At 40.5% G+C, this 27,284-nt stretch overlaps 1 protein-coding gene across 3 annotated transcripts in view; it reads right to left on the reverse strand.

Annotated features, from left to right (window-relative positions):
* Positions 1-414: 414 nt before the first annotated feature.
* The window catches only part of POLR3B (RNA polymerase III subunit B), a 144,666-nt gene continuing 117,796 nt past the window's right edge, over positions 415-27,284 (reverse strand). The window contains exons 24-28 of one of the 3 annotated variants that reach the window (XM_033220786.1): positions 14,685-14,788; positions 13,930-14,096; positions 9,469-9,582; positions 6,329-6,502; positions 415-1,191 (exon numbers count right to left, since the gene is read on the reverse strand). In XM_033220786.1, the coding sequence (XP_033076677.1) occupies positions 1,062-1,191; positions 6,329-6,502; positions 9,469-9,582; positions 13,930-14,096; positions 14,685-14,788 (689 nt within the window). In that variant the 3' untranslated portion in view covers positions 415-1,061. Of the gene's footprint in view, positions 1,192-6,328; positions 6,503-9,468; positions 9,583-13,929; positions 14,097-14,684; positions 14,789-16,769; positions 16,914-27,284 lie in introns of those variants that run through there. The other 2 variants (XM_033220787.1, XM_033220788.1) reach the window with 2 other exon arrangements.

Raw genomic sequence — 27,284 nt, forward strand, 5'->3', positions numbered from 1 at the left:
TCAAGTCAATGACTAGCCTGGGTCCCTGGAACATCCCTCTTTTGAAAGCCAGTACACATTAGCTTGGGATCTTTAAAGGCTTTGAAAAAGTCCTGTGGAATGTTTAACTTGGTTACCCCAGTTTCTCAACCTTAGTTTAACATAGAAGCTTGATTCTTCTTGGTATATGATACCTATTAATATTCTGTGGAACATCTTCAGTGTGACATGCTGGGAATGAAGCCTTAGGCCATGACTCAAAGCATTTCTGACCCTGATTTTACAAACAATTCTTAACACAAATGTTTGGCTTCAGGGCAGCAGTTGAAAACAAATTAGAAATGAGTAAGGAAGCCTGTCAGATTAAAAAGAAAATGGACAGCTAGCATCCTGGCAGGTATGGAAGGGACAGAGTATGACAAAGCAGCTACGGGGTTAGATTCAGATATTTAATGAATATTGTTGCATGGTACGATCATGGAGGTTCAAAATAATAGCAATTGAGTCCATAAGGGAAGATGACATTCTTGCTTGACAAGGTAGGAACAAATTCATTATATTTCACCAAGACTAAAATTACAAAGTTTGGGTGTATAAAGTCAAGATTTAATTGTTGGGAAAATTTATCAGAGCCAGCCACAAAAGCCAGGCTGACCAAACGGATTCTTTATATCTTCCAAGTTTCCAGAAGAACCCTGAACATCGTTAGCCAGAGGATATGGTAAATTTAACCCCAAACATTCTCTTGAAGGAGTAAGGTCTTCTAATGAGTGAATGTCAAGATATCAGCACATAAGTAATGGTTGATTTCTCCTATAGGTCACATCCATCTGTGAATCAAGCTGCCTTGCAGTCCACATGGTCAGCATCTCTCCCATGGCTCAAGGCTCACTGATCAAGGTTGTTTAGCCAGTCTTGTAGTATATCAAAAGCCTCTCCATTTTTTTTTTTTGTTTGTTTGTTTTAGTGACAGAATACGCAAGGGAATTCTTCACAGGAGGAGTAGTAGTCCTAAATCCCTTCTGCTTTCCATTGTATTGGATGTATCGCTTGTTCTCTTTAATAATCATTTTTTTCTATCCTCATTCATTGTACTTGGACAGTTTTAACCTGGGGATAATGTTCATAGACTGTAGTTCCTGGAAGAGCAGCTTGCAGGCATATGGAATACGGAGGGAAGACACGTGGCAGGATGACTTGCAGTAATGGCACCTGAAACCCAAGTCAGCAAGTGTTAGACAGCAACTCGGAAACAAAGGCCTCCACGCAGGAAGTGAAAACGGTCTCTATAAAGTTCTATTATCATTCTATCAAATTATCTTTCTGTTCCTAAGTGTTCAGTTGCACTATAAGTACATATGTGCCCAGAAAAAAAGAAACATCCAAGGCAGCAAAAGAAAAAATGAAACAAACACCATTCCCTCCAGTGTTTAAAGCATGCAAGTTGAGTCAGTTGTTACCACACATCTAGCCCTTTCTCCTTAAAATGTAAAACATCTGCCTATATACTTGTTTTGAAAGAGCTCCAGAAATCTGAACCATTGGGAAATTTACCCAAATTTAATTTTTTTCATTGTTTAAGGAGTTTTAAACTAATTCAATCAATTTCCATGTATTTGATAAGCATCTACTATACACGCAGCATATTCTAGGCAAGGTGCTCAACAATTATAACTTGGTTTCTGTCATTGAGATACATAAAGTCTGATGGAAAAGACAAGACTTCTGAATAGGACAGTGGTATTCAATCAAATGGTAACTTTTCTAGTGCTCTTCAGGCTTGGTTATTTCTGTGAGTGTTGGAAGGTACTATACTTACAACATGTTGTCCCTCGTGTGAAATTAAGAAATGTATGTATGTGCGTATGTGCATATATATTCCCACTTAACCCTAACAACAACAGCCCATGTTCCTAACCAATTTGCCTCATATTCCAATTAGGACTTTATTTTCTCTTCTTTCCGGAAGAGCTGGTAAACCGAACTTACTTCTTAATCAATGGCTACAACTGTAGAAGGGTCCCTGGGGAGAAAGTGAATTATTCTTTCAGGTTTCAGATCAAAATAGGACCTTGCTCTACTCCTCAAGGGTCTGCAGCAGCTGGGACAGTAGGTATCTAGTACAAATCCTGACTCTTAACAGGTAGAAAACTAGGTCCTCACAGTTAACGAGGAAAATGAGTCCAAGAAGAATAGCAACTGAGGCTTGGAAGATCTGGTGCTGACCAGGAACTGGAGGAGGATTCCTTAGTGAACAAAGGATTGGCCATTCTGGAGGGCAGTAAGACAGTGTGTGTAAAAATGTAAATGTGCATATTCTTTGATTCTGTAATCCCAAAAGTGACAAAGGGATGTGTACAAGAATGTTGACAGCCACACTATTTATAACAGCAGAATGTGAGACTATGCACATGTCCACTGGGACATTCACATAGAAGAAGACTGTGAAGCCATCACATTTATTGAAATGGAAGGTGTCCAGGACAAACTGTGAAGTGAAAAAAGCAGTTTGTTAATCAGCATGGTCCCAAGGGGGCCCTCAAACAGGTTTTGTAAGTGTATGGAGCCCCCAAAATCATATGTAAAATTTTAAATTTTTTGTGTGTATATTTGTATCTTTCTTCTCTTATCAGAATCTTGAAAGAGTCAGCAAAATGTTAACAGTGGTCATCTCTGGGTGGTGGGAATTCATGTGACTCGCTTTATATTTGTGGTAACTTTTGAATGTTTTACAATGAGCAGGGATCATTTTTGCAATCAGTAAAATAAAGCTTGTATTATTTCAGAAAAGAAAAGCAAGCACTGAGGCTCAGAATGTGCACGCGGCGGTGGTAACTATGCAGACAGTTTCCTGAGGAGGAGAATGAGAGAAGACTAACCCTCACAAATGCACAATTGATGCTATGACGAGGTGACGCAGGGTGCTTAACCTGTATTTGATCCGTCAACAGTACAAATATAAACTTGGTGAGTTACTTTTTCTTAAAAGATTAAAGACCTATTTAATACATTTGAGTTTTAAAATTATCTTTTTAATGTGCTTGGGTTGATGTAATCTATCTAGGAATCATGTTCATGCTTTCATTAAATTGGGGAAATGGATTTAACAGGGGTAACTTTTCTCTTTTTCTTCTGACTAGTACATTACCCAATGACTCCAATCCAAGCTAATCTATTTTACATTTCCATATGTACTGATTCATATTCCAAAAAGCCCTTTAATCTTCTCTATTATTAAATATTTCTCCATCATTTAAAATGTTCCAGTGTGCATGTCTGTGTATAAAACCTTACCTTACCTTGTATCTGAACAATTTGCAAAGGTAGAAACTTGACCTGAACAACAATAAAATGAACGGATTTTTTTAGGGCAAAGGTAGCAAAAAGGAGAGGCTGTGGCTTCACATGAGAAATGACTGTCCAGTGAAACATCCTCTATGAGCTAATTATCTTAACAGGGATTTTCTTTTTCCTGAAGTCTTCCTTTTGGACCTCGCTTTTGTGACTTATACCCTTAGTGTCTTCTGTAGAACAACAGTCATGCTGTAAACATCCCCATAGCAATGCCTCACTAATGTGCAAATCCCTGACAAAAGGCCAGTTTCAAGGTTCCGAACTGCTCTAATTACCCAGCCTCCATTGTGCCGCTCATTAAAGAGCAACTTCCTCCAACGACGCCCATGCTCCCTCCCACTCAACCCAGCACATATGATCAGGTAATGATGGGAAAAATGACAGCATCATTATGCTTCTCAGCCAGAAAGCAGCACCCGAGGCGGCGGCTAGACTACTAGAATGGATTAGGATTTTTTTCTGTTGGCAACAAGGGTATAAGTAGGCCACTCAAAATCAGACATACGGTATATATTGAGGTCTGTTTAATTACAGTAAAGACCCTCAAAGTGTATAACCTGATTTAGTTCTCTTTCAAAGGATTTCAAATACAATGCACACTGAACACATACGCTTCAAAATCAGACACTGCCATCAGATGCTCTCTAAATGAGACAGAAATGAAGCAGGAAAGAAGATACACATTTAGCAGAATAATGTTGAGGATCAATCACTGCTTACAGGTCTTCTTGCTTACATTACCTTCCCTGGGTAACCAGTGGCAGAGAGGGGAAGGTTCTCAAAGTGCATAAGTGAATTGGGTTGACTGTTTTCTTTTTTCTTTGGGGGTGGGAAGAGGGAGGAAGAATGCAAGGGGGAGGAAAAGAAAAGGAAACTCTTTTTGAAGTTCCATGACCTCTATTTTCAATAACATGATTCTTCTGTACCATCCTTTCGAAGTAAATTATTTAAAAACGCTTGTGTCAGATTTGAAGATTTAAGCATAGTGGAACGAAGACTCAGGCATCTTCCTATTACATGATTTCTTTTCTTTTTTTTCTTTTTGGTTGCACAGCGCAGACTATAAAAAGCAAGCTCAATATGCATTTCAAAAGACAAACAAACATCTCAGGACTGAAGCAAACCCTCATCTCATTCATATAAGAAACAGTTAGGCTTATCCTTGGAATCATGTCACTTCTTCTCTGTAACCTTATGAAAGATGAACTGCAAATGGCCACCTCTTCTGTTAGTTTTTAAAGTGAAATGATCTCTTCACAGACAAAGAGTCTTCTACACCAAAATCATGAAATAACTGGCTAAAAGGTTTCGACATTTATCTGGCAAGGGATACACTGTGTTCTAAGAAGCCCACTTGTTCAACTTGTGATTGGCTTTTTTCAACTTAGAAATTAGTAGCTCAGGATGGCAAGACGTTGAGACTCTGTCTGGAAGGAAACTACGGTGGGGACTCAATGGGGAAAAGGTGGCCCACAAATTCCTCAAATCCGGCAATGAATGTTATTTGGGCCTAACTATATCTTGGGGATGGCCCCTATCTAGAGAAAAGGCACTCTAGGGAGGGCAGGTGAGGGGCAATGAGGGGGTGAGGCTGGAAGCTCTGTAGCTTCTGCCTTAGATCTTGTTGGACCTTGCCTCTGATTGAAAAGTTAAGTAAAGAACTCACTTTTGGCTGGGAGTGGTGGCTCATGCCTGTAAATCCCAGCACTGTGGGAGGGATCACTTGAGCCCAGGAGTTTGAGACAAGCTGGGCAACATGGTGAAACCCTGCCTCTATAAAACGTACAAAAGTTAGTCAGGCGTGGTGGTGTGAGCCTGTAGTCCCAGCTACTCAGGGGACTGAGGTGAGAGGATCGCTTGAGCCTGGGAGGTTGAGGCTGCAGTGAGCCGAGATCACACCATTGCACTCCAGCCTGGGTGACAGAGTGAGACTCTCTGTCTCGAAACAAAAAAAAAAACAAAAACAAAATAAAAAACCCCTCGCTTCTGGGGAACTATGGATTCTCTTGCCTACAGGAGTGTTTTAGGAATAACCCTAAGCGAGCTTTTTGTTCTTTGGCGACAGAGTGGAATCATTACAAATAGGAAAGGTGGTGCAACTGCACAGAAAAAAAAATCTAGCGTCATCTTTTAAGGTGACCTTTGTGTACCAAACTCTACACAGAAATTATAAACTTTACAAATGACATGATTTACTTATTGGCAATCCTACAAATGCAGGGTATCATTCAACCAGTATTTTTTTATGAAGCATCTATCAGGTCCCAGGCTGGAGAAATGAGGGTAAACATGACAGGATGCAATGAGAATAAAGTAGAAGATAAGCTCCTTGGGAGCAGCCATCATCTGTCTTGTTCACTGCTGCATTTCTGGGGCCTAGAACAGTGTCTGACACTTGGCAGACACTTACTAAATGTTTGCTGAATAAATTACTGAGACAGACCCGGTTTCTGCCCTCACAGAATCTACCGTACAAGTGTGAAGCCGCTAGCCTTGGCAGAGAGAGTACAGACAAGGGGGCAGGGTACTAGGTCGTCTTGGTCTTGGCTCTTGGCTCTGTCACCAATTTGCTATAAGACCTGGGGCAGCATCCCTGGCTCTTTGGGTCTGAAGCTACAAATGAAAGCATTCGATGTAATCTTCCCTAAAGAGGTTTCTTTAACACACGGTGATTCTAACATCCAACAATGCATCTGCTAGGATTTTCACAGGCAAATAGTGTTATAAAAAGTACCTGAGATAATATTTAAAAGAAGATAAAGTTTGTACTCCTTGGGAGCTGAGCCTCTAGCTGTGTAGGAAGTAGATCATGATGCAGACAAATGAGACATGTACACAGAGTATCCCCAATGACAGGAATACATGCATGAGGGAGGGTATGTTAGTGATCACAGACAGAGGCTGGAGAATATGCGGATAGGATCCAGGGTCAATTCTTGAGCTGTGATTTAAGAGGCAAGAGGTGTGGTATGAGAGACATATGGTATCCACTTACCAGCCAGAATACCCCAGAAGTCCACACTGCCCACAGACATCAACCTCAAAGGCATCACTTGAAATCATTAGTCTCTCTAGCAAAAGCATACTGGCTCCATAACCGATTAAACAGTCACGTTCCATTTCCCCAAGACGCAAGCCACCATCACGAGACCGTCCTTCAGTGGGTTGCCTTTGAAACAAGTTATTAGACAAATGTGTTATTATTCTGTTAAACAAACAAAGAAGCAGCATCACGTGCTGGCAGAGAGCGCGAGGCTTTGGAGCAGGGCTCACCTGGATCCAAATCAGTAACTGGACAGTGGCCTTGAACATGCTACTCAGCCTCATCTGTAAAAGTGCATAAGCACACCTATCCCAAACAGCCTCAATTGAGAAAAGATGTAATACTGATGGTTGTTATGGTTAAATGAAATTAATATATAATTACATAATATCATATGATATAATAACGTATTAATATATAATCACAGAAAACACCATTACTATTACCATCACTATCATTATTATTAGAACTTAGCAGAGTTTTCAAATCAGGAAACAATGTCTTTGAGTATTTTCAAAGATATCTCAGTATTCTATTATTTAAAAGCAGAAAAACTAAGCAGAACAGCCGGTGGGGGGGAGGTGGTGGGGAACCTGGATCCTCCAGTAGTTGCAGCCAGAGCTGTTAGCCTCTTGAATGGATTCCCTGTGGTTTGTGTATATGCTGGGCTTGAGAATACTTTAAAAGGTTCAGAATCCAGGACCCAGAGATATAGGTAAAATCAGGGGGATGTGAACAATTTAGGTAACCCCATGTAGGTATGGATCACACAAATTATTTGGGGAAAAAAAAAGCAAGCTCCCTGGCAGGCTTCTTAAAGGTAATCTGTGAGCAGGGGTGACCATGCACCCCTTGTTTGCTGTATTCCATAGCATCTTTTTTTTTTTTTTTTTTTTTCAGACGGAGTCTGGCTCTGTCTCCCAGGCTGGAGTGCAGTGGCCGGATCTCAGCTCACTGCAAGCTCCACCTCCCGGGTTTACGCCATTCTCCTGCCTCAGCCTCCTAAGTAGCTGGGACTACAGGCGCCCGCCACCTCGCCCGGCTAGTTTTTGTATTTTTAGTAGAGATGGGGTTTCACCGTGTTAGCCAGGATGGTCTCGATCTCCTGACCTTGTGATCCGCCCGTCTCGGCCTCCCAAAGTGCTGGGATTACAGGCTTGAGCCACCGCGCCCGGCCGCATCTTTTAATCTTTGTTGTTGCTGCCATCTCCCAAAGAATTAAGAAGGTGAACACAGGGTATGCCAACACATACCAAACTTTTACGATTTTTAGAATTGTTGTGATTTTAAGTTTCAATGTGAAATCAAAGAAGTTGTAGAACACTTGTTGGAAGGAAATATGCACATGAATAACTTACAAATAGGGCTAAATAAACACATTATAGTGGAAACTTCATAACTGAGCACATTGATACATTTTTATCTGCCCGTAGAAACATGCATGGGTAGTTGCTCCCTCCACCTGAGGTCAGTGAACAAGGTAAAGGTAAACAGACCACATGTGGACAGAATCCAATACTTGGATTTTAACCAACTAAGATAACTGACTACAGACAAATGCACTCGAGGCAGTCTTCATATGGAAGGCACAAAAGTAATACCAAAGTAATAACTTTTTCTACACAACAAAGCAAAATATAGGAAATAACTGCTTTGACATTTATGTTACTCTGAAATAGTTTTTGGATCTTGTAACTGAAATGGAAGTTTAGGAGGGGACAGCATTTAGGGGAGAAACACATCTAACCCAATGAAGGTCCCATTGCTGAAGTGATTATCGTCTTGAGAATCTCAACTTCTCCTCCCTCTTTGCAGTTTTAAGCCCACATATGTCTATCATTTCAACAGACATGTGCAAGTGCTCAGTTTTAAATGGTCAAGGAGTTGAGTCATCTACACCTCTCCCTTGGTTTAAAAAAAAAATAAAACCTCCAGCATGAGCTGCCTCATCCTTGCCCCCTCTCCACATTGTTACATCCAGGCTGTGCTCAGTGAAAGTGGGGAGGGAACCAGATGCTTGCTGATGCCACCTGTGGATGGGCATTGTATACATTCTGTATTCACACTCTCGACATTCACTGGCACCTGTTAAGTAGGTATATTGTCTCCACTTTAAATATGAGAAATGCTGAAGCTGAGCATTTCATCAGACAGTGGTCATCAGTGATCTGTCCAAGGCTTGTGATGGAACGAAAAGGTGGAGATGAGAGCATAGCCTTGTCCATCTGACTCCAAGGCCTGGGTTCCCTCCCTTAGCCCAGGGTTCCTCAACTTTGGCACTGCTGACATACTGAGCTGGGTGACTCTTTGTTGTGGGGGGCTGTCCCTATAGCATCCCTGGCCTCTCCCTACTAGATGCCAGTAGCTACTTCCCCAACCCCAAGTTGGGACATCTGAAAATGTTTCCAGATGTTGTTAAATGTCCCCTGAGAGGCAAAATCATCCCTGGCTGAGAACCACTGCCCTCGACTATGCATTTCCAACTGGAAAAAATAGCACTAAGAACATGTGAAACTTAGTAGCTGTAATTCTCTTTCCCAAGAAATTTATCCATTCATTAACACACAGACACTGTGCTTGGGATCGAGGGTATACCTGTATGGGGTGCAGGTGGCCCCTAACCTCCTCTAGCTTACTCAAATAAGTCTGCAAGTGGAGGTGCCTTATGTTTCAGTAACATTAGTTTTAAAAAACTCCAATTGTGGTTTATGCTAACGAATAATGTATGCATGTGTCTTCTGTGTACACAGGGGCATATCAATGTATATGTGGGTATATACATACACATCTTCTTATATGAACCTTTATAAATAGGACCATATTTGCAGACATTTACACAGTGAATAGTTGTGTTAGGAGTCCACTGGCAAGACCTATGGTGGGTTTGCTCTTGCACTTGTGAACTATTTTTTAATTGGCTGCTACTTTTTCATGTTAATCATACATATATGATTTTCTTAAAGTCAAACTTGCCAAATTTTGACATCTCAGGAAAATAGAAACTTTGTTGAGTCTGCTTTTTGCCATATCTGGAAAATACAAGGTGGGCTTGACTGCATTATCAATTCTTTTTGTAAGTACTTTTCTCTTACCTGGTAAGGACAGCTCGTGGGCCCCGGGCCCGGGCATGCATTTTATCCAGCACCATGTGTTTCAGCTTCTGATAGTACACGGGGCCAAAATATATGTATGCTTCTAAGGGCTCACTGAAAGAAAGATCAAGTGTTGTGGGTTAAGAAACTAAGTTTGGGCTAACAAGAGACAGCCTTTGGACCCATCACTGGCAGGTCCTTACTCATTTATGACTGACTGGATAAGAACGATTTTCAGTCTGTAGTGAATGAAAAGACTAGTTCTAAAAATATGAAAAGTACCATAGCTATATTCAAAGATAAATGGTTTTACAAAGAAATAGACACTTAAACAGGTTGGGAAACAGTGTGTATGGGATGATCCCTCCTTCATGGTGACCTGGTCAGGCCACCATCCCTTCTTGCTTGGGCTGCCACAGACAATCTTCTATTTAATCTCCCTGCTTCCACTCTAATCCCTCAACAATCTATTCTTTGCATAAAAAGTCAGGGGACTCTTTCTAAAATGTAAATCACAATAGGTCATTCTTCTGTCCTCAACTCACCAATGGCTTCCTATCATACTCGGAATCTGTACTGCCAACATTCTATATTACGGCCCTATGGTGAGACATACTCCAGTTCCTGCACACCTCACTATTCCTATTCCCGTGTCCCGACACTCACCACGCTACTCCAGCAACACTGGCCTCTTCATTACTCCTCAAATGGAGCAAGCCTGTTCCTCTCTTGGGGCCTCTGACTTACTGTTTCCTTTGCCTGAAACACTCTCCCACCAGGTACTCACATGGCTCTGTCAGACATTTCACCTGCTCAGAGAGACTTTCCCTGAATATCTGAAGAAGTTCTCCTCCCACCTGACATCGCCACTCCGGCCCCGTCTCAACCTGACCCTTTGGTGCACTTCCCCCTTTTGATACCGTGGTGTACATTTATTATCTCTCAGATTATTGCCTGTCTTCCCCACAAGAAGTAACTCTGCAAGGATAAGCACTTTGTCTCCTTTGTCACGGTGGCTCCAGCACCTGTGACCCTGCCTGGCATGCAACTCGTACTCAAAAAATGTCTATTACATAACTGATTCAATGAATCTTTAGAAAGGCTGTAATAAGAGTTTAAGAAGAGGGTGAATACACATGTACTTTGACAGAAGAAACCTTTTCTCATTAGTTTGGAGCAAGAACAACCAGAGCACTGACGTCTTAAAAAAATTTTTTTAACTGCCTCAAACTTCCTTCTTCAAAGGGAAGGAAGCATCTACCATGCACTACTTAATCCATACAATGATCCGGGGAGGAAGAACTGTCACCTCTATTTTGAAGATGAAGAAATGGACACAGACAGCCTGAGAGGTCAGGTAAGAGCTGGTGAGTAGTGCAGTGGGGATTCAAATCCAGGGCTCTCCCTGCAACACTGGTCTGATTTGGAACAAGTAAACTCTGGGCTACAGCATGATGTAAAAGTAGAAAAAGCAAAGGAAACAACAGACACAGCAGAGAGGCAAAGAAAAAGCTTGGCCCCTGCTTGCTCCATGTCCCTGATCACATTCTCAGCATCCTAAGCCAGGGCTTTTGCAGTCATCAGGCCATTCTGCTGACTTCAGCACAACCTGGTTCTTGGAAGACACAGAATAGAGTGGAAGGCACAATGGAGAGGGTATCAAGAAACCCTGTCCTTGTCTCAGTTTTGTCACACAGTAATTACACGACCTCTCTAGCTGAGCATTCTTAGTTGTACAAGAAGGCGGTCAAAACAAGATTCTTTCCAGCTCTAACAGTGAATTATTCTATTCCTCAATGGTAGGGTTGCTCATGGTAGAATTTATGACACTCAGTTACTCAATGCTATTCCATCATCCATAGAGTAAAGCCATATGCAATTTTTCCTCCTACCTATGTTCAAGAATGAACAAAAGGTGAAAGCTGGTGGTGATATGTTTAAATGCCCTCGGGAATTTTTAACTAAACAGTGCTTCTCAGATTTTGTCACTGAAATAAATGGCAAAGAAATGAAAACTCTGGCTGGGGGCATACGGGAAGGCAGTGTGGACTGGGATATAGACTAACCATTATCTATGGCAAGCAGGATATAACCCATCCAATTCTTTCAGTACAAATTATGTTCATGAAGGTCCACCAAATTGATCCTATGGTTTTGCACTTTCTGGTCAACATATGGCCAAACATGTGCCTTATTTCTGGGTGGAGAAGTGAAGAGAAGGTTAATGAATTTAGCAATGACAACTATGTTTTCTGAAATGGTCACAATTATTTTATTGAACCATTTCTGAAATGGTCCATTGGTCTTTTCCTGTAATGTGATTTTCTATAACATCTCAGGAATGATACACCTAAGAAATCCATATTATTATAGTCTTAACAGGCAATTTTTAAAAGCACTCCAACCATTTCAATCACATCTGGAGAGTCTATCTACAGCACTAAAATCAAGCTCTGTTCTCATACATGCTTCCATGCTGAGTTTCACTAGTGTTCAAGTAGTTTAAAACCCCAGGGCACAGTGGCTCACGCTTGTAATCCCAGCACTTTGGGAGGCCAAGGTGGGTGGATCACTTGAGGTAAGGAGTTCAAGACCAGCCTGGCCGACTTGGCAAAACCTCATCTCTACTCAAAATACAAAAAATTAGCCAGGCATGGTGGTGCGTGCCTGTAGTCCCAACTACTCGGGAGGCTGAGGCAGGAGAATCGCTTGAACCCCTCAGGGAAGCAGAGGTTGCGGTGAGCTGAGACAATGGCATTGCACTCCAGCCTGGGCAACAAGAGTGAAGCTCTATCTCAAACCACCCCCCCCCCCAAAAAAACCCAAAAAACCCCCAAAACCAACCAAACAAAAAACAACACCTAGAAGAACACTATAAACACTAGGTCCTGGAGTTTTATCTGGCATAAAATACATAAGTGTGTCTTAATTTAGGCAACTAATTTGATCCTTTAAAACCACGGTGATTCCAGCTTCAGAACCTTGTCATTCATGATCATTGCAGGGATCTGCTTCTCACAGGTTAACACAAGCTCCCAAGCCTGGTTGCCTGGCTCTTCCTCCCCTCCACCCTCACCTCGGGCCGCCAGCACTGCCTCTTCACTGCACTGCAGCCAGGCTGGCCTCTTCCTGTTCCCTGAACTTACCAAGCTCTTTCCCTAGCAAAGTGTTAAACATAACTTTTCCTGTCCATCAAACATTCTTCGAATGCCCTATCCTTCTCACCCTTTATCTCTCAGCTGAAATATCATATCCAGCTCCTCACAGGGGCCTTCTCACCCACTCTGTCTCCATTTTGGTGAGAGCTATATGTACTTGTATTTATTTGTCTGAATTCCTTTTTTCAATAAATGTTTATGGAGTGCCTGCTGTATGTCAGGCCCTGTGCTATGCCCTGGAAATAGAATAGTAAACAAAACAGACCAGCTCTGCTTTCATGGAGGTTACGTTCTAGTTGGGGAGACAGGCAATAGTATTATTATGTAGTGTATTTGAAAATGGTGAGTGCTACAGGGAAAATAAAGCAGCAAATGGGCAGTACGGGGTTATAGTTTTCAATAAGATGGTCACAGTAGGCCCTACTGAGAAGTTACCTTGTGTCTGTTATTTTTTAATGTCTAGCAACACACCTAAATGGTCAGCTCCATAGAACTGGGACCTGTCTACTATATTTATTGGTATATACTCAGTGCCTAGCACATATTAGATAGGTGCTTAGTACATCTTTAGTGAACACATGCACAAATGTTAGGCCTTGGTCTACCTGTCAAAGCATTTATTATTCTGATACTCATCACATAAATGCAGGGAAAGTTCAAGAGTTAAAGGAAAACTTTGTATTATATGTAATTGATATGTTCCTTACAAGTAGGCATAGGGTAGAAATCATATTATGGTAAATTAAATCTTTTCTACTTTATTTTTTTGCGATGAAGTCTCACTACATTGCCCAGGCTAGTCTCAAACTCCTGGGCGATCCACCTGCCTTAGCCTCCCAAAAATCGTTTCTACTTTCTAAATTATAATCTTAGTAGTACAAACAGCACTCCACAATTGTTAGTTTTCTAAATTGAGATTTTCTGGTATTCAGTTTCTTAAAAAAATAAAGCTCAAGGCACATAGCTTTAACGCTTACACTTTAAGATGGGGTGTCCGATCTTTTGGCTTCCCTGGGACATACTGGAAGAAGAACTGTCTTGGGCCACACATAAAATACACTAACACTAACGATAGCTGGTGAGCTAAAATTTTCTTTAAATCATGAAAAACTCTTATAATGTTTTTAAACAAAGTTTACAAATTTGTGTCAGACACATTCAAAGCTATCCTGGGCCACACGCCGCCCACGGGCTGTACAAGTGTGCCTGAAAGTATACTTAATAGGGCACACCTGAAAGCTTTGTCTCCCCTATCCTAGTAAAACCATTCTTTTTCTTTAAAATAGCTCAATCGCATGCTTACCCTGTGATGCCCGAGGTAACATAGTCTTTCCCCAAGTAGTTATAACCATGGCGAACGAGGTCCTCACACACATCCTTCACTTTACTGCCTCCAAACGCAGTGCCGTAGTGGAATCTGCCGTCCAGCACACCAGCCTTGCCAGCCAGCAGCTCAATGAGCTTCCCCACCTGTGGGATGTGAACAAATTAAGTGAGCACCTCCCTGTGGCACAAGCACTCTCTCTGCTTATTTATCTCCAGCTTATTTCCCCACGACCACTATTAATAACAGTGATAAATTAACAGAAGCAGTATTTAAGCTTGACATGTGTGATCTAATTTTATGACTCTCAATACCCTATGAGATAGGTCCTATATTTCTTCATTTTACAGATGAAGAAACTGAAGGATGGGGAGGATAAGCAACTTGTCCAAGGCCACACAGCTGGTAAGAGGTGGAGCCAGGATCACCAAAAATAATCACTGAAAGGGAGATCCATTTAGGTTCAATACAAGGAGTTCTCTTTTGCTGAGGGGCAAATTCATCCCTCAGAAGACTCCACTCTCAAAGGGAGGTACAGACATGCTCCTCATTCTTTCTGTACAGGAGAGTGGCCCAGAATCATCAGGGGCTGGAAGCCTGTTTATCTGGCAAGTGGCAAAAGAGCTCTACCTGAAAAAACAGCTTCAGAGTCCTTGTCACCTCCATTCTAACTAAACTAACTGCCTGCTTCTTCCTTAAAGGCAGTGCCTCTGAAAAACCTACAGGTCACTGACCGTCATTCGTGATGGGAAGCCGTGTGGGTTCATGATGATATCCGGACAGATGCCAGAATCACAAAATGGCATGTCTTCCTGAGGGACAATCAAGCCACAAACACCTGGGGGAGAGAAGATTTCATGCCACATAAAGCAAATCGGCAGAAAGGAAGAATACAGTACTTAATTGGGTTTTCCCCGCTGCTATTTCTATTTCCACTGCTCTAAAATCTTCCTCATGGCCTCTACCAAGAGTAACAAAAGCAATTTTCAACAATCCCGCTGGACAAACAGTTCAAAAACGACTCTCCTTGCGAAAGGCACTGCAGCCGGTGGACTGTGCTGCTGGCATGGCACACAATGGTGCTGTCAGGCTGCCTGCCCACCCTCCTGTGCCACAGAGACTGAAGAACAGCGGCTTCACTGGACCCCAGGCCTGTGGCCATCCCTGAAGCTTTAAGTCAGCAGCAGTTTTGCTCCTTATCAGCTAGTTTGTGATCTGCTGGGTTCTGCACCCAAGTTAAACAAATCCAAGTTCTCTGACCCCGAACACAGAAATGATTGGATGAGGGGTGTGCTTACAATGTGGTTTTAAAAAACAGTTAACAAGAAGTACCTGTGTGTGGCTGATGTGCTAACAGGTTTACCTATATATAGGCTGCAGTGCTCTGGCGGGTTGGCTGATTTTTGCCAGGGCTTCCCTGGCTGAGTCTAAACTGCCCAAAGGAATTTTAATTCCTATAGCTTACAACCCATTAGGAAAGTGATCTTTGATTGAACTTGTAAAGTTGAACAAGAAAATTAAATGCCAAATCATTCTTGGAAAAAAAAGGCTAGAATTAGAAATGGAATTCTAAGAATGAAAACAACAAAACAAAAATCTACCAACTCTATGTACTACTAATATTCTCTTAAATTAGTTCCCTTAACATTATTCTAACCTATAGGGGATTTTGTTGCTAAATAGTTTTTCATTCCTCTGATTTCTTTTTCTTGGGAAGAGGAGTAGGAATAGAATTTAGATTGTTAACTACAACCTTCATAATTTAGAATCAGAAAACTAGTGTACAGTGACATTGGATTAAGAAAACAAACGCTTTTACATTTGTTGTAAAAGATAAAATTCCTTTTCTCTGTGTATAAAGTTATCCACTATCTGCCCCTATTGCAAAGAAATTGTTCTCAAATATTTCATTCAATTTGACTGTATGTAATTATTCAAACTATTTTAATAGTTTGTGATTTGTTATAATCACCAGGAGCTAAAGTCAAAAGAAAAAAGAACGCCATTTGCCTATGTAATATTGATGATTAATATTCTGATTTCTTGTAGCTGCCCACAATATGGATATTAAGTTTGTGGAGTTGAATCCTAGAGCATGTAGTTAGTTTAAATTGGCTTTTGGGTTAAAATGGTATTGTTTATTATAAATATATGCTTTCCTACATGAAGAATAGAAACAATCATTCAGTTCACTTTATTTCAAATTCAGCTACAATGTGTTAGAATTTCAATCAAGCAGAGTGTGTGACCCTTCTTTCTTCCTTCCAAAAATCCATCTTATCCACACTGAAATTATCTGACAAAACCCTAGGGCTACTGGGAAATCTACTTTGAAAGAGATCAAATTGTAAATCTAGGTGCACCGACAACAACATTGTTCAGCGGTGAACAAAATGTTAAAAACGGCAATCCCTAAAGGGGCCGGTTCTGGGACCAGCTCAAGTGAGAATGGAATTTTGGCTGGTGAGGAGATGGAGGGTTCAGCTATACCCCTGAAAAAACAAAACCAAAGAGAAACCTCAGCACCCCTTAAGCAGCAGTTCGCAGAAGGAGGCCGGCGTCTGCTCAGGAGGAAGCTGCCTGTCCACCCTCCATCAAGAGAAGGTGGGAGTGAGGGGCAGGAGGTGCAGAAACTGACCAAGGAAGCATGACGTACTTATATTGGGGGTAGGTAAGGAGAGAGATGACTTACATTTTGTGTTTACAGTTTGAACTGACACATTTAATTAAGCAAATTCAACATTATGTTATTAAAATGAGAAAAGTGCTCGTTCCACTGAAATGTGAATCTCTAAATGCTTGAAATCTGATTAATAATATTTAGTGCAGAGCTTCCTTCTGGGGAAGTTGTTTTCTTATCAGCCCTCTTCTGACATTTTGTTAAAAAAATACACATAAGTAGCTTTTGGATCTTTTTCCTTCCATTACAGGAACTGCTTTGGCAATATCTGCACCAAGGGCACCTGTAAGTCAAAAATTAAATCTTAGCTGACTTAAAATTACTTTAGGCCCTGAAAACCCTTTTATATGCCAAGATGGTTCCCATAGCAGACAGCCCTGTGTTGTTTGTTTTGTGTGAAAGTGAATGATAAAAGATCCATGAAATCGACACAGAAAGCCAGAACAGCAGAAAGAACTGAGGGCTCTCCATCATTGCGGCTTCTACCCTCTGCTGACTTGAGGAACAATGGAAGCTACACATCCAACTGCAGATCTAACACAGCTGTGCATTTCATTAGATGAAGAGCACTAGTGACACAAGTAAATAATTAACTTATTCTGGTCCGCTGACTGTGCTTATGAGACCAGTCATAGCTGACAGATTTTAATACAAGTTAACACAAAGAGACCATAATGAGCTTAGAAGTTAAAACAAAATATTTAGACAGAATTTGATGATCTCGAATCTCAAATTAGACAGATGATTTTTAAAAGTTTGTATTTTACTGAATTCATTAGGGGTAGAAAGAGAGTTCTCAATCTTAGAACCAGACTTTTCTAACAGTATTTCTCTGTTTCAGAATTATTCAAATCCTTAATCACAGCAGGAAGGTTTCTTTTCTTATTTTCAAATGAAAGATTAAAACTGTTTTCTCCAGGGACAGAGGCATAAAGTCCATTCCAATATTTAGAAGTCTTAAAAGTTATGGTCATTTTCCCTTAACACTGGTTTAAAATGTAAATGATATGCGGTGCGCTTCAGTGTGTTAACACTCCCCTGGATCCTTGAAAAGAGGACGGACTACAAATAAACCATATCTAATGGAAGCTGTTGTGAAACAATTACCAATTCATACCTTAAATGCTTACACAGCATTTCAGATTTTAAAATAAAATTTCATCCCCTGGCTCAAGCTGGTGTCTCAACCCCATTGTTTACAGCACAACCTCCTGGCAATAAAATGCAAATACACCAGTTTAACATGCTCAGGAACATTTAATCACTCAGGAGGGCCGAATGGGAATTGGACCACAGACTACAGTATAGAACTTTTAACAAATGCAAATAGATAGTAAGAAACAAAGAAAAATAGAATCACAGAAAGTTAGAGCAGAAAGGAACTGCCAATACCCCAATCAACAAAATATTATTCCATCACCATCCATCTTAATGTCTACTTGTAAAGGGAAGAAATTTAGGGAGTCTAAATCTGACTGCCGATCCACTCAGGAGAGGCACTTATGACATCCCCTGTCACAGCTCTCTGTATCATGCTGCAGACACTGCTGGCTCCTACACCAATTTGTTATTTCTATTTCCAAGGCTTCACAGAACAACACAGTAATCATTTAAGAATGGGTTTGCTCAGGAAAAGTCGAGTTAATCTCAGGAATCATTTGGTCGTCTTTAAAAATATTTCTTTTTTCTTTTCTTGGACAGGGTCTCACTCTCTTGCCCAGGCTAGAGTGCAGTGGGCAATCATGGCTCACTCAAGTGATCCTTCCACCTCAGCCTCCCTAGTAGCTGGGACTATCACATCCAGCTGTGTGCCACCATGTCCAGCTAATTTTTATTTTTATTTTTGTAGAGATGAGGTCTCACTATGTTGCCCAGGCTGGTCTCGAGTTCTTGGACTCAAGTCAAAGGGCTGGGATGAGAGGTGTGAGCCACCATGTCTGGCTTAAAAAGTATTCCTAATTCTAAACAGCAACTGACTTATTCAAAAGTCATTTTTGGCCTTTAAAAAATACTGGTTTTAGTGTACTGTCTCTGTGTAATGGACTACCTTAACTCAAACAGGAAAAAAAGAAAGGTAAGAAAAGAGAAAATAGTAAGAAAAATTAATGCATTCTAGTAGCATATGAAGACAGAAAAGCAAATGGCAACTGCAGAAGACAACTGTAATGCCATCTCTAATTCAAGAGATGTTTTTGATGTGACTTCAATGTGTTGAGACCTAATTAGTAAATTGTTTCAATTTTGTTGATGGCCAGTTCTCATTTTAATATCACAGTCTGCTTTAATTTTTACATTTTTATTTAGCAAGTCTACCTTCTAAGTGGAATCACATTTGAATTAAATTTACCTCTCTGAGGTTAATATATATTATTACTCTTCCTTTTCTGATTGAGGAAAGAGAAAAAGAATCACTTCCCTCAACTGCTGGGGAAGTAGAGGTTCAGGGCCTCAACTCCAGATAGGCGGAGTAGCTTATGTCGAGTCATCTGAGTGAATATTGAAAACTTCATAAACATATTGTATACATTTATACAATTCAGCTTGCCACTTTCTAATGCTCTAAATGATGTGAAGCACATCTGGCAGAATGGTCTGCTGAAATAATCCCAATCAAAGTCTAAATTACCTCCTTTTACTTTCCGCAGATACTCAGCCGTTGGACAAGACTATTTATTCTGCACAGTTTTACACTCTTTACACTGAATGATGAAATGATGCTGTGGATTTTCTCCATCAGTCACAGTGCAAGAAGACAGCCGTGTTTAGTAAGGGATGAACACTCAACCAGTGCCCAGTATTAGTGAGCTTTATAAATGTGGGTGAAATGCTGTCTGTAAAGAATTCATCACCCCTTGGACTCTTAGACCTACGTAGAGCAGGCGATCGAGGAATTGGGTGACTTTAATTTGACTCAATGCTTTTCCACTGATGTGTTACCTTGGGGGTGCGGGGGAAGCACCACTTTCTGGTGAGCCTTAGTTGTTTGCTCTTTGCAACGGGAATAATTAGCACCTATCTCATGAGGCAATTGTGTTAGAAGAACAGATGAGCTAATGTCTGAGAGGTACTTTAAGGTCCTTAAAGAAAGGCTGCATCTAAATACAAGGAATTATTATTATATAAGAAACCTAATTACTCTCAGCAGGAAGCAAACTAGCAAAGCAAAGGAGACCAACTTAATGAATAGAAGGAGCAGTTGTAGTTGCACTAACTTTGGCTGGAGAGGCAGAAAAGCAGATGACTCCTTCCTGGGTTGTGCAGGTCACTTAACATCATCAAGACACTGTCTCCTGATAACTTGCACGAGACCTGGGGTTGCAGGTATCTATTGGGGAATAGTTTACCGCTGATGAACATGGTGGTAAATGGGGCCAAAGAAGCAGTAGGAATGCTTTCAAGTTTGACTGTTCCTATTAAGAAATGGTTTGCTTTGAGTAAACTCATCTCAATGAGCCATTATACATTCAGAAACGAAATCTCTAAATCAAAATGTTAAGGCTAACACAGGTGGTTATTCCTTTCTTCCCCTCCCCTTTTCCAGCTATCGAATTAACCTCCTTTTATTTTTCACACCACCACCTTAAATAATCCCCAGAGGGAGGGGAGTAGACAAAAACTGTTGAATCATATTGGCTTTGTTCTGTTGTTGAATCATTTCCAGATCTATCACATCACTTGCCATATCCCGGTTGACATAATTTTAATTCGGCTCTTCCTTACATGTTAACAGATAAATAATGCATAAGAAAACTTGATTAGCTTTCTTATTAAAACATCACTCTAAATGAGAGGAGGCGCTAGAAGACAATACAGTTTTTACACGGCTTTCCCATGAGCAGCTGAATGGTTTGATGTGATAAATTTGCATAGTCTGAAGCGCACAAAGGGCTGATTAATTGAAACCCTTACAATGCTTTTGCAAGCAGCTATTGTAAAACAATAACCATAGGAACTTTACAAAATACACACGGCTGAATGTGTCAAGAGCTTAATAAAATGTGTGGAGGCTACACTATTTGGAAACAGAATTGGAGATTTTTATTCTGGGCCATAAAACACTAAATACCCTAATTTCAAAGCTTTAGTTGGATATTTACTGAAAGGTCAGAGGGTTACTGGCGAGCTACTGAAGACCAAAATTTGTTCCTAAAAAAGCCAATTCGATAAATAATAAAAACCTTCTTATAATAAGGTATCTGTGTGGAAGAAGAAACCCTGATTTCTAACATTAAAGTAAGAGCTGCTGAAGTTTTGGTTTTGGACTGAAACTCTGATGGATCGTTTGGCATCATACACCTTACGATGGGGCTCATACTGTGAGCACTACCAGCCTCCTTCTCCCCTCCCACTTAGAAAATTCCATTCAAGCAGGATCAAGCAACGTAGAGAGCCAAAGCTATCCAGACTGTTTAAAGCTGTGGACTTGCAGAGAGGATTTTAGACAGGCTCAAGTACTACATGAGTACAAGGTATTATTATTCTTCTTACTTTAAATCAGGTTCTTTTCACTTTCTCAGTTTTAGAAAGCATAATACAGAAAAAAGGACTAACAAATGAAGGTCTAGCAAAACCAAACTTTTAAACCAAATCTTGTTTAACAGATAAACTTTCTCCTTGGCTTTTCTGTCACACATGAATTACCATTTTCTTACTTCCCACAGCCTCTTTATATCTACTGTAAAAGGATTCTTTAATGTGTTGGAAACTCAGAGCAGGTTTTCTTTTCTTCTAAGAAACATTCAATCAAAATCTTAATAAATTAATTCAGCAGGTTATTGAATAACTTATTAGGGCAAAATGGAAGCAAGTGACCTTATAATGGAACTTTTTTTGTAAAAGAGAGGGTCAAAGATGAATCTTCCAAACGATTTTATCCATATACGCACAATCCTTATCAATCACAGATAGGCAGACTAAATCATTAAGTGAAAAAACTATATTTTTATGAGACTAGACTTCTATTGTAAAACAAAAGTTGACTTCACTCCATTTAAACTAGCTGTCTGGTCCTTAAGGATTTAGGGAGCGTATGCCATTATCTCAGATTTGCAGTTATTAAAAAGCTTCTGTTTGCCAGGACAAACACTCTTGCTCAAATACAGTTTTTCCTCTTCTTAGGAGTACTGCTTGGTATTGCTGCCCGATGCTGTGATCCACAGGACCTTTGTTGGAGGTGCTAATCCTTTTTCACATGAGAGACTGAGAAATGTTCTTTCAGGAAAGTGATATATTGCCTTTTTTTTTTTTTTTCTCTCCACATCAAAGGAGTACGCTTTTTTCTCCTTCATTGTGAGTGGCAGCAAAAGAAGAGGAAATCTGGAAATATAATAATTTGATTTGCCTGAACACTGAAATGGAACTTAACTTGAGAATTCCTTGGGCTGTCAGATAATTTTTGTTGAAGATTTTTTTTAAAAAGGAGTAGTCAATCTTCTAATAAATGCACTAATCACCAGAGAAAACAAGGTTCAACATAAAAATACTTGCCCTTGATGAGTTCCCTCCATTAGAATTTACAACACAGTTGAAGAGGCTTACATATGTTATTTTGATTTTAATAGTCTAATTCCAAACATAATTTCAATCGGCATATGTGAATGTCTCTTCCTATCTTTAACTCTATCTATAAAAATGATTAGAATATACAGCGACACACAGAACATTCCACACCCATGTTCAGCTCTCTTTTCCCTTTGGAACATCGTTATGCCTCAACCAGATAAGTCATGGCTTCACTCAAAAATACCTAGAAGTCTAGACCACTTGGGAAAGGAGCTCAAGACTTCAGGGTTTACATATTTCTTCCCAAATAAATTTAAAACAAAACAAAACTTTCCTGCCTTTGTAAATAAACAAACAACAAATTCACAACTTTGGTGTATAGAAGGTTATTACTAAATAATTTCATTTTGGACACCATTTTGCATACTACTAAAGGATGAACGACTCTAGAGATTCTTGATCAAAGGTCCAGCTCTTTTGGGGGGTGCCGACTCATTGTACATTTACTGATAAGATATATAACTGACCTCACAATGCCCAAAGGAAGGTTGTACTTCATTAAGATTCTCTGAAAGTCTCAGTAGAAGACTGTATTGAAATGCCCTCATCGAAAAAGTAACTGTGAATGAATCCTGCCTGCTTCTGAGCCCACAGTAGTCTATGTTAATTGTGACGCCACCTTCTTTACAAAATATGGTTCCTCATTACTTGGTTCTCTGCTTAATCCTCCTCCACTTTTGAGGTTACAGAAGGTGATGCTGCTTATTGACTCTGTCACATCTGTAACTGATAAAACATTTTCACTTCTCCAGTGGGCCTTCTCTGATCAATTGCATTCAATCTTTGCTCATCATGCAGCACTGATGTTGATTCCCAGGTACTCAGTATTGACTCCCTTATTCCAGTTTATCCATGCATTCTGCCCCCTTCAGTCTTCTCCATGAGCTCTGTGATCACATGCGGCACATAACTACCACTGTTCCACTTCCTCTTCACGTTTGTTTCATTTAGCTACTAATTATCCTACCATCTTTGAAGTGATCAGGCTTGAGCAGGACAGATGCACATGTTCTGTGAAACTAAATTTTCAAGTCTCCTTTAATTGTTAGAGAGGGTATCTGAAGAGACATTGGGCACAAAAATGTGATCTACACACAATTAATGTAAAAAAAGAATGCCTAACGACAGCTTTGTTAAAGTAAACTTTTAAGAAAAGACAAAAATCAGACAATCTGCAGGGCCATGTTACTTTCTGAACACCCAGAACAATACATTTAATGCTCTAAATGGAGAGAGAAAAAGAATGTGCACAAAGGTATATTAAATCAAAATAATTTTAAAATTTTCTCATAGATAATACATATGCGTCAACTTGCAGGAAATGCTACACAATAAAAAACGGGATTTCCAAACAATTCTACATCTCAGGATTAAAAACGAAGTTCAACTAACCACTGCTTTTATTCTGGCACGTATCCGGACCCAAACAGAAACAAACAAACAAATCTCTGCAGGAATCGTGGTGTGACACATGTACCCTGAAAACTCAACACTTTGAAATTTCTATCAGCTCATTTCATGACAACTACAAATAGCATAGCTGATGTTGTGGACTACATTTTCTGTTTCGCTCACATTTTACTTGCCAATATCCAACTCCTTTAGGCCTGATGCAGTCCCCCTTTGGGCCCACACTAAGGGCTGGGTTATTGTGTGGCTCCTTACAGACACCTGCCATCTGTGCATCTGAAGGTTCCAAGTGCACTAACTGCAATCACTGTGGCCAAAACATTTTCTTCAAGTGCCCTCTTTTGTGGCTTTAACTATCACATCTAGCCAAATAAATCGGGAGAACTGTCAAAGTTGAGGGCTCAAAAACTGACTTCCTTTTACATCTGTTTAAAATCCTGATAGATTTTGAATTTTACACCAAGGCCACTAAAGCCTGACCAGAGGACCAGTTAAAGAAGGGAGTGGGGATAGTGTTTACAATAAGCTGAGTTTAGAAGGAAAGGGACACCAGAAAATACAGCTTTATTTTAGGAGTACATCTTAATATGGGGCCTTGGCAGGCATTTCTGTGACACGCTGTATGAGAGTAGTATTTATTCTGGATTTGTGGCAGCTGTAAAGCTGCTTATCCAGGAAGAATGGGAATTTTGAGAAGATGCCCATCTTAAGGAGGAGACAGAAAATAATACTAAGAAACAGCAGGATTCATCCTCAGGAAAGGTGGTGTCTTTCCAATGAGAAATCTCTGCGTATATGGCAATCTCAGGAGCAGAGTAAGATATAAGAAGAGAAAAGAGCCACCTTTAACCAGATTTAACCAAATGGGCAATATACTTGGAATCAAAACCCTGGATTCAAATGCAGGCTCTGCCAGCACCAAGCTGTAGGAGGCATGCTACTCACCTCCCTGAGCCTCAGTCCCCTTACTCTTTATAGTAGGAATAACAACACAAACTGGAACTGTACCAGTTAAAGGATGAAATATAGACAAAAGTGCTCATAAATGATCAATACGCAAAAAGTAGAATATTATAAATGTGGAGATAAACAGCATGCAAATGATTCCTCAATTTTTTCTCTAGCCCAAATCTCTCCCTGGAGCTCTAGACTCTATACCCAGTTGCCAACCTAATATCTTCACTTGGAGAAGATAGGCATTTCAACCTGAGGCCCAAACTCTCAACCTCTACCCTTGTCTAACGCCAAAAAACTATTATTTACCCAATCGATCCCATCTTGGTAAACAGCATTATCAGTTGCTCAGGCCACAAACTTCATCCTTAAATCCTGTATTTTCCTCTCGCAACATCCATCCAAGCCCGTAAGTGAGTCCTGTTGGCTCTATCTCCAGGGTATATCCAGAATCCAGTCACTTCTCTCTATTTCTCCACTGCTGCTGTCCTAGTCCAAGTCACCAGCCTTTCTTGCCTGGACCCCTGCAATGGTCTCCCTGCCCCCTTCCTTGCCCCTTCCAATCCACTTTTCATATAGAATCCACAGTGAGCTCTAGAAGTTGTACGTTAGATCTTGTCACTCCTTTGCTTACATTCATTGTTATGGTTTGTACGTACCCACCAAAACTCATGTTGAGATTTAATTGATATGGGGCCTTTAAGAGGTGGTTAGGTCATAAGGAGTCCATTCCCATGAATGGATTAATGCCATTATTACAGATGTGGGTTAGTTATCTCAGGACTGGCTTTGTTATAAAAGCAAGCTCTCCTGCCCCTCTGCCTGTCTGCCACGGGATGATCCTCTCCAGATGCTGGTGCCATGCTCCTCAACTTCCAAGTCTTTAGAACCATAAGCCAAATAAACTTTTTTTATTTATAAATTATCCAGTCAGTGGTATTTTGTCATAGCAGCAGAAAATGGACCAAGATACCCACCATCCAACAGTTCTGTTGGTTCCCAGCATATCTGGAGTAAAGTCCAATCTCCTTTCTTTTAGCCAAAAGGCCCTACAGGATATGCCACCATCCTCATCCTCTCCCTCCACAAGTCTCACACTACACTCCTTGTCAGGCATATGCCTGACCAGACTGGCCTTTTTTCTATTCCTTGAATATACCAAGCTCATTTGTGCCTCAGAACTCTTACCCTAATGGTTCTCTCTGCCTACAACTAAATCCTCCCAGACTTTTGCTCGGCTGGCTCCTTTGTATCCTTCATGTCTCAGCTCAGTGTCGCTTCCTGCAAGAGGCTGTTCCTTATCATAATCTAAAGTACACACCTCCACCTCTAAACCATCCATTCTTTTACATCATTCTTCATATATGGCACTTATCATTACCTTAAATTATCCTGTTTATATTTTTGTTTACACATTTTTTTTCTTGGAATGGAGTCTTGCTATACTGCCCAGGCTGGTCTCAAACTCCTGGGCTCAAGTGATCCTCCTGCCTCAGCCTTCTAAGTAGCTGGGGTTTATATTTTTGTTTACTTCTTTTCTGTCTGTTTTCTCCTCCAGGAGAACACAAACCCTGGGAGAACGGAGACCCCATCAGTCTTGTTTACCTCTGTATTTCCAGTATCTAGAACAGTACTTGGTACACAGTGAAAGCTCAATAAATGGATGAATTAATCAACAATATAAGCACTTGAGGTGATTTTCCATCATCTCATCATCTCAAGTCAATGAGACACAAATGCTTTGTGATTGGTGCCATCATTTACCAGGATTTAAAACCACAGTCCCTGTGGTTTTTCTTCTTTATGCTGTCTTTATTTCAGTCAGTCAAGTCCATTGATTTGCTCTTCTCTGCTGTCCCGTTTTTCTTTCACATCTTTATCAAAGCCCTCTAAGCCTGAACCCCATCTAGTATCTGAAGCCTTCCTTTGCAAGCAGCCTGCAAAGGAAGACCCAAGACAGACCTGCCCGCAGCTCACCTTTACGGCCTGCTGCCTGTGCATCAGGCACTGTGTTCCCTGCTTTTACATATTAGTATCAAGGAGGCCAAGGCATAAAGGGACAAAATAGCTCACCTAGTTAGAATTCAAGACCTTTCTCTCTCTGCTATACTTTTCCTCAATCCACGGGCTTTCTTTAAATACTGAACAGAGGGTGGTTGTGATGAAAAGGCAATGTGTTCATTCAATATGGCCCACAAGACAAGGCAGGACTAACTGCAGTAACTTATAGACTCTTCAGCACTCTTACTAACTCTTGAGCACTTCTGACTCAAGAAAACCATCAGCACAGTGCTACTATAGAAGAGGCTGCCTCAGAAAATAGCAAGGGCCTCTCTTCACAGGCCACAATGAACATGGAAAACCATCTGCCAAAGATAATCTAAAAAGAACTCTTATACTAGAAGATGGATTTAGACTGGACTTCTAAAAGGACTTTTCAAACTCTAAGATTCTATTCCTATCTACACTAAACTCTAAAGCTCTATATTTTTAGTGGTTTCTCCCATATAATTTAGCATTTAACTATGTAATCCTTCATATTGATCTTTTTGCTTCAGGTGTCAGTCAACTCCTCATGGGCATTAGTCAAGGGATTCATTTCCTTTCTATCCCCTAAGGTGCCCCACACAGTTTTGAGCCCACAACAATGACTTAAATATGACCGAATAGGTTTCCCTGGGGCTGTCAAGGCAGGTTCTCATTTGTGCCCCTGGTGGACGTTGGGGGG

Source organism: Trachypithecus francoisi, unplaced genomic scaffold (genome assembly GCF_009764315.1).
Source record: "Trachypithecus francoisi isolate TF-2019V2 unplaced genomic scaffold, Tfra_2.0 Lachesis_group11, whole genome shotgun sequence".
Lineage (NCBI taxonomy): Eukaryota > Metazoa > Chordata > Mammalia > Primates > Cercopithecidae > Trachypithecus > Trachypithecus francoisi.